Here is an 11,572-nt window from a genome sequence, read left to right on the forward strand (position 1 = left end):
AAGTCAAATCAGGATATGGGCCCACAAGCACAGTTTTGTTATAATAACGTTTTGAGTTTGAGAGCATTTTCTCTTCCTCCTACTACGGTAGCCAGCCCGTTCCACCAAAATTCAGTACCGTTCTCGTATAAGTACAGTAGCCATTGTTGCGGCAAATATTGGCGGTCCAGATCTGATAGCAACAGCAGATCAAGCGGTGTGAGGAGAATGGCTTCTTCTTCGCCTATAAAGACCTCGCATCATCGTCTGCGGCATGTGGATTCAATGACGATTCTACCGTCGGGTGCTGGCAGGATATCGCATTTGAACGCTGCCATCTTGGGCGAATCCTTGGCTTCTGAAGAGAATGATCTTGTCCTTCCCAATGACCAATTCTCTTCTCAGGCTCTCGTCCCATCCCCCAAAGGTAAAGCCCCAACCAACCCCCTACTTGTGATTCTGGGTTGATATGGGTTTTGTTAATTGTGACTACAGTACTACTAGTTGTTTGAGGTCACTAACGTGTTTGTATGTATTGATTTGTTAGTATATGGAGATGTATAAGAGATCAATTGAGGACCCTGCTGGATTTTGGTCCGATATTGCGTGGTCAGAGTTTTACTGGAAAGAGAAATGGGGACAGCAAGTGTTTTCTGAGAATCTTGATGTCCGGAAGGCAATATTAGTATTGAGGTACTTTTGTTTGTTTTGTTTTATTGTACTTTTTCTTTCGAGTTGTTTTTTTTTTTTTTTTTCTTAAAAGTTAATTTGGCTCTTTATTCTGAGTCTTTTTTCTGGTCTGTGTTTTATTTCTCAGTGGTTCAAAGGTGGTGTAACCAATATTTGCTACAATTGCTTGGATAGAAATGTTGAAGCTGGAAATGGGGACAAAATTGCCATTTACTGGGAAGGCAATGAGCTTGGTGTTGATGGCACTTTGACATACACTCAGCTTCTTCACAGTGTTTGCCAGGTCATTTACTAAGCTCCCTCTCATGCTATCCATGCACACAAACAAACACACTCATGTATAATAAAGTCAAACTCAAGAAATTGAAATTGAAATTGAAATGTGGGTGTGAGCAAACAACAAGAATTATAAAAGAAGATATTGGTTTTCAATCTGCAATTAGCAGAATGGCTAAATGAATGTGATTGATTTATTTTTATTTTTCCTTCTACAGCTTGCAAACTACTTAAAGGATGCTGGGGTTAAAAAGGTGATGCAGTTGTGATTTATTTGCCAATGCTAATGGAACTTCCAATTGCAATGCTCGCATGTGCTCGCATTGGTGCAGTTCACTCGGTATGGCATACCTTCATTATTTCCACCCACCCTTTTTTCCTCTTCCTTTTATTTTTGTTCCAAATTCCACATTTTTTTTCATTTGTTTACAAATAAATCTCTGATAGCTTTTGTTATCCTCAGGTTGTATTTGCTGGATTTTCTTCTGAATCTCTTGCCCAAAGAATTGTAGACTGCAAACCTAAAGTTGTGATTACTTGCAATGCTGTTAAAAGGGGTTCTAAGGTTATCCCCCTCAAAGGCATAGTTGACGCTGGCCTAACTGAATCAGCCCGAAATGGATATCTGTAGGTGGGGAAATAACTGCTTATGATTTAAGCACAAATTGTTTAGTCTTCGAAAATATGTCTCTGTAAAGGGTCATACACCTTTTTAGTCAACATTTTCTTCTCATGATTGACACAATTTAATGGCATAAATGAACTTGCGTTGCACTTACCTGAAATAGAGCTGCTACTCCTTTAGGACGGTATTCTGGGTTTCGACAGTCCATTTTGTTTCCCTGAGTTTTTAGTTGTTCTAGGTCTCTTCCATTATTCTTTCATTTAGTGATACATTAAGAATGTTCAGTCTATTGGAGTTGTGACCATGAAATTTCATGAATATTGAGTACCATGTCAAATGGGACAACATATGCCAAAGGTTCATTGTACTTTATCTCAGGTAAAACATCTACTGTTGAGGATTGGGATCTATATCAGGCCCCAACTAGCTTAGTTAATCTCAGCATTGGGTTCAGATTGTTCTAAAACCTACTTGACTTGCCAAAAGTTTACCCTATGTTCAGTATTGTACAACAAAATATTGGGACAAAATATTTTTTTCCTCCACATTGACGTATTTGTTTCCTTTTCCTTGCAGATGTGTGCTTAACCTATGAAAACCAATCAGCCATGAAGAGGGAAAGTACTAATTGGCAAGAAGGAAGAGATATATGGTGGCAGGTTAGTTTTTGGAACCTCTTCTTATAAACGGATTCTCATGAAAGATATGGTGCTTGTACTTGTAATGTGCATGTTGTATTCCCTTTCCTTCTGGTATCAATTCCTTCGTGATATGCCTAGAAAGAAGAGAATGGTACTATTTTAATGTAGAAGTCTAATTCCTTGTGTATTTTAACTTATCAAAAAATTCCTTGTGTATTTTAACTTATCAAAAAATTCCTTGTGTATTTTAATCCATGCCTGGCTCTATATCAAGAGGCTTAATGTACAATTTTGTACATATTGCTGGATGGAATTGGATATTTATGGCATATACTTTATCAATTGATAGTGATTACATATTTAGGATAGTTAATTTTTGGTCATTGATGATTTGCAAATCTCTTTCAGGATGTTGTTCCTAAGTATCCAACTACTTGTGAGGTGGAATGGGTTGATGCAGAGGATCCACTTTTTCTGCTCTATACTAGTGGGAGCACCGGAAAGCAAAGGTAGTTATATAACATGGTCTTATTAATATATGTTCTCCCTTTCCATTTGTTTTGTTCTCACATAAGTTTTTGAAGGGTGTTCTCCATACAACTGGAGGATATATGGTGTATTCCGCAACAACGTTCAAGTATGCATTTGACTACAAACCGTCCGATGTCTACTGGTATACTTGAAATTCATCCTTCATGTCATTACAAATTCCCTCACATAGAAGAAATTTATACTACTAACATTAGTTTTTTTTTTTTTTTTGATAATATATACTACTAACATTGTTGTTTCTTAATTTGTCTTTCTCCCAATTTCAGGTGTACAGCTGACTGTGGTTGATTACTGGCACAGCTATGTTACTTACGGACCACTGCTAAATGGAGCGTCAGTTGTAGTCTATGAAGGGGTACTTGAAATGAAACTCCTATTGTAGTTTCTGTTGTCACGGTCATGGAATAACATTCAAGATTGGAAAACAACTTACACATTCAAACGTTAATTATATTGTGCATAGAGATCAACCAATACATTCAGTTTTGACCACAGGATTAGAAATTTAAGAAGGGCTAGCTTTGGAATACCAAATGGAGACTCCAGAACTTGGCATCTAAACTAAAATTATCTGTTCTTTATCTCTTTTTAAGAACCATATATACATATGTGGGTTTTCATGTCATGTATGAATATAATTTGGCTAATTACATCATACTGTTTTATGAAACTTAATTGTCACATATAAAAAAAAATATATATATGTTTGAATAATACAGTTTGATTTGAAACACCAATTGGCTGTATTGTTGTGTGGAATATGCTCAAGAACCTCATGAGCAATATATTAGATGGTCCAAGCCAACATTTTTGGCTGGGCTGTGCGTTGAGTGCATTCATGATGTTATTTTGGCCCTCGTAACTCATTCTCAAGAAGAAAAGGCAGAAGATTGTATGGGAATTGGAACCATCGAATTTAAAAAAAAAAAAATGATGTAAATGTTCTAAAGATTCATCTTGATATCATTTTTCTGAAATATTTAGCTTAAGAGGCCATACCTTATGAAATACAATGAGAGGCAATCATACTGTATTTTAAGTTTCCCATTTATGGCTAAGTGTCTGTGTATTACCTGCAGGCTCCAAATTATCCTGATTCTGGACGCTGTTGGGATATTGTTGACAAATACAAGGTGACTATATTCTATACCGCACCCACGTTGGTGCGGTCCCTCATGCGTGATGGTGATCAAGTAAGCTATATGTCTGACCTGAGCTGCATCTCTGTGGATGAAATGATTTATATAAATATTTGTTAATCAAGAGTATCATACAACTCAGTTATGCCTTTTCCCAGTTATATGGAATTGCTTCAACATTGTCATTTGTCATTTTAGTTAATCTAGGTTCATAGTTTCTGATGCAGAAAGAGAAGCAGGATTAAAGAGTATTCTCATGTTATACTTTCTTTAAGTTTATATGCTGCTAGTTTACTTTCATTAATGATAAACTACCCTTGATCCCAAAGCTTAAACTATCAGGAGATAGTGAATTTAACCATTTTTAATTGTTGTTCTAACACTCCCCTCATGTGTGGACCCAGAATATCCTTAATAAGTGGGGTGAAACTCATGATAAATTACCACATGATACCAAAGGTATATTGTTAGGAAATGACAAATTTAATTAGCTAACTATTATTCTAATAAATAAGTTCTATAATTTTAGAAGTCAAAGAAATATGGTATAATTATAAGAAATTCTGGAATTGAGGTTGCATTAGCCCAAGACTAGATTTTTTTTTTTGTTACTACATATATATAAGCTTTGGCCAACTGTCACACGCCGCACATCCACCTGAATGATGGGCACATCCGGAGTCAAACCCCTTAAACCTTTACCTAGAAATATATTACTACTTGTTTAGTAGTCAAGCTTACTACAAATACATTCTTTTCACATTCAGAGACCTAAAACTTTATGGAAGAAAGATATGGAATACATTAGTGTTGGATAATACATTCTTTAATTTTCAAATACATTCCTTTCACATCCAGGAGTCATATCTGTTGATAAAAATATTTGGGATACCTTAGTGTTTGATGTGGTGCATTTGGTGAGAGGAATTCTAGAAGCTTAAAGGGGTTGAAAGACCTATTTTAGATCTAAAATTGTTTTTTCTCAGATTGTTGAATGGATGATACTGTCAAGATTATTATCATTTTGAAACTTATTAGATTTGATTGATCATTGTAATTATAGAGCTTAACTGTTGGTGTACCTGTTGTATACTTATTGTGTATTTGGGCTATATGCCCTTAATCTCTTATTAATAAATTTTTTTTACTATTCAACCAAAAAAAAAAAAAAAGGATTTGAACATTTATTACAATATAAGGATTTTTCCCCCGATAACCTCTTTAGAAGATTGTGAGGCTTTATATCATGTGTTTTTAGAAGATTTTATTGGATGTGATGACTAAAGAAATTAAATTACACTTCCTTTATTTCCATTTTAAATTTTTTGCCTTCCTTTTTGGACATCTAAAAATGCATTTCCACTTTTTAAAAGTGGAAGTTACTTCAATTTCCCATGTTATCCTTATTATTATTTTTTTTCTCTAGAAAAGCAAAAAAGACTATTATTAAGTTGTGCCATCTCTAATATAAAGTAAAGAATATTTTAAGAAGATCTTTATATATTTAGCTTTCTATTCAAAATTGTATCATTTCAAACCATGACATTCAAACTGGGATGGAGGGAGTAATAATTTCAAATCTAAAATTAATTTTGTAAACTGTAAGTTATAATGTCGTTCCCAGCTCACCATTCAGGATTTTTGCTGGTTAATGGAGTTTTGTGTTTATTACATAACANTTTTGAACTTATTAGATTTGATTGATCATTGTAATTATAGAGCTTAACTGTTGGTGTACCTGTTGTATACTTATTGTGTATTTGGGCTATATGCCCTTAATCTCTTATTAATAAATTTTTTTTACTATTCAACCAAAAAAAAAAAAAAAGGATTTGAACATTTATTACAATATAAGGATTTTTCCCCCGATAACCTCTTTAGAAGATTGTGAGGCTTTATATCATGTGTTTTTAGAAGATTTTATTGGATGTGATGACTAAAGAAATTAAATTACACTTCCTTTTATTTCCATTTTAAATTTTTTGCCTTCCTTTTGGGACATCTAAAAATGCATTTCCACTTTTTAAAAGTGGAAGTTACTTCAATTTCCCATGTTATCCTTATTATTATTTTTTTTCTCTAGAAAAGCAAAAAAGACTATTATTAAGTTGTGCCATCTCTAATATAAAGTAAAGAATATTTTAAGAAGATCTTTATATATTTAGCTTTCTATTCAAAATTGTATCATTTCAAACCATGACATTCAAACTGGGATGGAGGGAGTAATAATTTCAAATCTAAAATTAATTTTGTAAACTGTAAGTTATAATGTCGTTCCCAGCTCACCATTCAGGATTTTTGCTGGTTTATGGAGTTTTGTGTTTATTACATAACAAGCGGAAGAGAGAGGGGAGAGAGGACTCCGAAACTCAGATACTCTGATGTGATTAATTTTCATAATGAATGTACTAATGAGAATTTTTTTAAATTTTGCAGTATGTTACCCGTTACTCGAGGAAATCGTTACGGGTCCTAGGAAGTGTTGGCGAGCCTATTAATCCAAGTGCATGGAGGTTTAGTTATCAGTGCTTGTTTATTGTAGTAATCCAAAATTCTTTTCTTTTTAAATAACAAGACAACTTAAGACATTCCAGTTTCTCTCAGGTGGTTTTACAATGTAGTTGGAGATTCAAGGTGCCCTATATCTGACACCTGGTGGCAGACTGAAACTGGTGGCTTCATGGTATCTTAATTCTTTTCTTTATGTCTTTCTTATTGTGATGCCAGCTGAAAACTCTTATTACCTATCAAAATATATATATGAATGAACTTTGAGATTTTACTTTGACATGTTTATAATTGATATTGCCATCCTTTTCTGTTGAGACTATTATCAATGGTTCACAACTTTTACCTGGCAGATTACTCCATTACCGGGTGCTTGGCCTCAGAAGCCTGGTTCTGCTACTTTTCCTTTCTTTGGGATTCAGGTCTTTCATACTGAACTTTTATATGGATTCAATCATCTAGCATATTAGTTTAATCTTTTTTACTTATAAAAAAAAAATTAATTTAATCTTTCATCGATCTCTATTTATTTATTTATTTTTTTAAATTACTTCTGCATCGTTATCTTATTGGGGTGAAATTGCAGCCTGTCATAGTGGATGAGAAGGGTGTTGAGATTGACGGTGAATGCAGTGGGTATCTATGTGTGAAGGGCTCATGGCCGGGGGCATTCCGTACACTTTATGGTGACCATGAAAGATATGAAACGACGTACTTCAAGCCATTCCCTGGCTATTATTTCAGTGGTGATGGCTGCAGTAGGTAAGTTATTACTGTCAATTGTCATGTTATCAGTCTGCATGATAATATTTTGGTGCTAAGGATCTTGATGTAGTGTCTTGGACTTGAACACCAATTTGTATACTTAATGGTGTCTCCAACAAATGACTGTGTAAACCAAGACATAAGACATGCAAGAGTGGGCTAATTGTGTTAAGCTATCTACATCTATGTTTCAGGGACAAGGATGGATACCACTGGCTTACTGGAAGGGTTGATGATGTTATCAATGTTAGGTATCTTTCAGATTTCATAATCTTTTCCTCTTTTAATCCCCCCACAGAGATATATATCTAGCTTGAAAAAATAAAAAAGAATAGGTCATCAAAATGGTCATATATGGACAATTGTTCCCCATTGTTTAATGTGGTATCTTTGGAGGGAAAGAAATAGTAAGTGTTTTGAAAATAATGAGAGATCCGTATCAGGCCTCAAGTTATTTTTCTTTAGAACCTTAGTGGATTGGTTGTCTGCCCTGCGAAACCAATCATTCTCTTCTTTCCTCAATTTTCTTGATTTATGTAATTTTTGGACTTGATTTGTTGACCCCTGTACACTTCCTGTGTGCTAGGGCATCTATTTTCTTATATCAATAAATCTTATTACTTATAAAAAATTAAAAAAGGTAATTAGTCCGTGGAAGGCCCTACCTATGCGTGGCCACAGAAGCATCTACCCACTGATGACCAATGCTTGAGGAGCCTAGACGGTAAGGGAGCTGCAGGTGCTCCCTCAAGCGGGTTCAGCCATAGCCTGAACTCAGCTCCACCAAACTCCCTGTAGCAACACACACACAGACGTGTAGAATCATAAACTTATTGATTGTTACACACTTCATTAAAGCTATGCATCTCTGTCTCTCAAAATTTATGGCATTCTGTTGTTAGGAAGAAAATTATACAAGTTTTCTTCATTGCCTTTGATATTTGGAAAATATTGCAGTGGACATCGTATTGGCACAGCAGAAGTTGAATCTGCTCTAGTCTCTCATCATCAATGTGCAGAAGCTGCCGTGGTTGGTGTTGACCATGAGGTATACCTTTGAGCTTGAATGTGCATGTGTGGGTGGTGGTTGATTGGTATTTTTTCCTTTTTTTTGGGGGGGGTGGTGTGGGAGAGGCATCTGATGGATGATTTCACAACTAAATTGCCCGTACCAAGTATGTCTGACCAAACTACAAACTACCATATTTGTTGCTGTAGGTTAAAGGACAGGGTATCTATGCATTTGTTACTCTTGTGGAGGGTGTTGAATACAGTGAAGAACTCCGGAAAAGCCTCATACTCACAGTCCGGAATCAGGTCTGTATCTAGTCCAGTGCACTTCTTTCATATGACAACAAATAGTTAAACATATAATCTTACTCAATACTGCATATAGTGCACTCGGTAGATCATGTAAGAAAGAACAGAAACTGTGCCGAGAGTCATAAAACTAATTACACCTTCCAGTTACTTAGAATAGCATTCAACTATTTGTGATGTAGCAGCTGGATGGCTTCCGTTGGATTGAGTGAATCAATCTCAAACATGTGAGGTCAATACACAAATTTTACTATAATTAAAGGGGAATTCTGCCCTCAGATGGCATGATCTGTGGTCATCAAAAAACCAGAAAGGGGATGCTAAAAGCGCAAAAAAAAATATTTATTTTAATTTTGGAAGTCAATTATGTTTTTGTTGGTATTTTAGGTCTTTAGTAATCAATTAGGTTATTTAGTAGTTTTATTTTATTTCCTACTGTCAATTAGAATTAGTGTTTCCTAAGTTAACTAGAATTCAGGTTTAGTTTTAGTAGTTTATATAAACGGACTATTGTGCTCCTGTGGAGATTTGATAATTTGATTGATTAATGAACATTTTTCTTTTGGAATTTTCCAATGGTTTGGTGTTGACTCCAACCAACACTAGGTGCTAACTCCAAGCAAGTATAGGTTCTGACTCCTAGGTTGCCTCTCTATTTTTCTGTACTTCGATTTTTGTCTTGCATTTTGCTCTCCATCAGGAAACCGGCTTAAGAGCTCTTGTTTCAGTTAATGGTATCATTTGTCACAGCATGCAAATTATTCAGAAGTATCTCAACTTCAAACCCAGCTCCCAACATCCTTGTTTGTATTCTTGATATCTTTTAGAGATCTGATTTGTGGATTTTCCTCCATTAGTTTTCTGTGCTACTGTGAATGGAAACCAGTTGAATATAGGTTTTGTACTTTCTAGAATCTAGATCATAGCAAATGTTTCCTTGTTGCTTAGCTTGTCAAGTTGAATGCCCCTAGATTACTTAGCAATTGAAACTAGCGATAGGTTCAATTGCCCCTAGGCTTAACTGGCTAGCGGCAAGTCCAAATGAATCTTCTTTAGAAAGGCTTCCTACATTATAATAAATAAATAAATAATTGAAAGAATTTGTTTCCTTGTTATCTATGGGCTTCATGCAATTCTGTAGTTATTCAGCATTTAGCCGTGAAAGGTAGAAAAAACTAAAAATAGGAACTGATTTTTTTTCCATCTGATCTCAGCACTCTTACATGTAAATTGGGTGATTCAAGGCTGAGATCACAAACCATATAATTAAGTCAATCCCATTTTCCATCAATGACATCCATCTAAGTTACTTACTAGAGGCATTTTTCATGTACCAGAGACAGATGCATTCAAATATATAAATTCCCTTTTTTTTTTCTTTTTTTCTTTTTTGGATAAATAACAAAAGTTCATTAATCAAAATACCCAAGTACACCGAAGTGTATATGCATAGCATTTCATCAAGCTCGTAAATTACAAAGATCAAGCGTATCTAAAAAATTAGAACATGAAAACGAAATAAAACCAGAACTCCAGTCCAACAAATATATAAATTCATAATTATGCTTTCTAAGTTTCAAGCTTGTTCAACCTTTCAGATAGGAGCCTTTGCAGCACCTGACAAAATACACTGGGCACCTGGTCTTCCAAAGACAAGGAGTGGAAAGATAATGAGGAGAATTTTGAGAAAAATTGCTTCCAGGCAGTTAGATGAGCTTGGGACACTAGCACACTTGCAGATCCAAATGTGGTTGATCAGCTTATTGAACTGGCCGATCGCTGAAGCTCCACACTTGTAATGTGGGAGGTACCCTCATCAGGACTATATTCAGTCATGTTACAGGCTCTCGCGATTTTTTTTTTTTTTTTTTTGATAAGAGGCTCTCACGATAATTTGTTATTTGAGCAATAGAAAGAAGACCCCTTTATAATACGCATTCATATATTTGGATTTTTTTTTTCAAACATTTGGGGTGTTAATTTATCTGTCCTCCTTTATCTGATTGGATACTTGTGTTTGCTCTTCTTTTTCACATGAAATATGTCCCAGCATATCCTTGGACCTAGCTTCTAGAGTGAGCAGTATTAGGGTTTGTTTGGATACCGCTTATTGTTGAAAACTGAAAACTAAAAACACTGTAACAAAATAATTTTTAAATATGAATAGTGTCGTGTGAAGCTCAGTTTTAAAGTTTTTTTTTTTACTGAATTTCATACTTGTAGGTCCTATAAACAGTACACCAGACCCACAGAAAAAGGCCCAATGCAGCTGAAATTTGTTTTCAGCTCTATCCAAACTTACACTTGGTCATTCTTTGGTGCTAAAACAAAAAAAGAAAGAAAAAGAAAGGGAAGGTTAGAAAACAATAGACATTGGTACACTAATTCCTGGAATTAAGGTTTAATTGAGTGCAAAAAATGACTTAAAATATTTTAGGGAAAATTGCAAAAACACTCTTGGGATTTGGGTCGTTTTCAAACACATCTCTTGTACTATCAATTTTAAATTTTTAGACCTATAAGATATTGTAATTGATCAAATTGACCCTTTGTTTTGCTTTGCATTCCAGGAAAGTGTTTAGTTAAAAAGGAAATAGATGGAAGTGAATGGTGGGTCTTGGCCTGATTGGTGGTGGCCAGTGAGGGTTTATGGGTCTTGGGGTATAGTCAATTTGTGGTGGCTAGTTGTGTTACGGAGAGAGAGAAAGCGAGGGAAGAAGAAGATAACGGCAAGGGAAAGAATTGAAGAGAGGATGGGGCAAAAAACAAAAAGGAAAAGGATTTTCTCAAATCCATTATTACCATCAACATGTAATGAGTTACATGATTTTTTTTTTTTTATTCAATCAATCATGTGATCTATTAAATCATTTAAACACGTTACATGATTATTGTATAAGTCATGTGATTAAAAGTATACATATGTAATTTTTGAATTGCTATGTAGTGGATTAGAGAAATTATATTTCAATGAAAATTTTGTCTAAATCAAATAACCAAAGTAGGTTATTTCTTTTTCAATTTTTAGATTTTTATTCAATTTTATTTAAAATAAATTGTTTTATAAAAAGTGGTAA

The 11,572-nt window shown here is 34.6% G+C and overlaps 1 protein-coding gene across 1 annotated transcript; it reads left to right on the top strand.

The window, feature by feature from the left end:
• LOC112027345 (acetyl-coenzyme A synthetase, chloroplastic/glyoxysomal) lies at positions 1-10,498 on the top strand. The gene is given in 23 exon segments (XM_065776760.1): positions 1-411; positions 527-650; positions 653-672; positions 797-952; positions 1,164-1,191; positions 1,194-1,285; positions 1,409-1,562; positions 1,565-1,576; positions 2,147-2,229; positions 2,620-2,736; positions 2,787-2,884; positions 3,030-3,056; positions 3,058-3,118; positions 3,843-3,956; positions 6,339-6,415; positions 6,507-6,585; positions 6,764-6,832; positions 6,997-7,172; positions 7,370-7,426; positions 8,133-8,223; positions 8,394-8,492; positions 10,094-10,211; positions 10,214-10,498. Coding segments are annotated over 23 exon segments (2,313 nt in total). The 5' UTR covers positions 1-15; the 3' UTR covers positions 10,279-10,498.
• Positions 10,499-11,572: the final 1,074 nt, after the last annotated feature.

This window comes from Quercus suber, unplaced genomic scaffold (assembly GCF_002906115.3).
Source record: "Quercus suber isolate HL8 unplaced genomic scaffold, Cork oak 2.0 scaffold_141, whole genome shotgun sequence".
NCBI lineage: Eukaryota > Viridiplantae > Streptophyta > Magnoliopsida > Fagales > Fagaceae > Quercus > Quercus suber.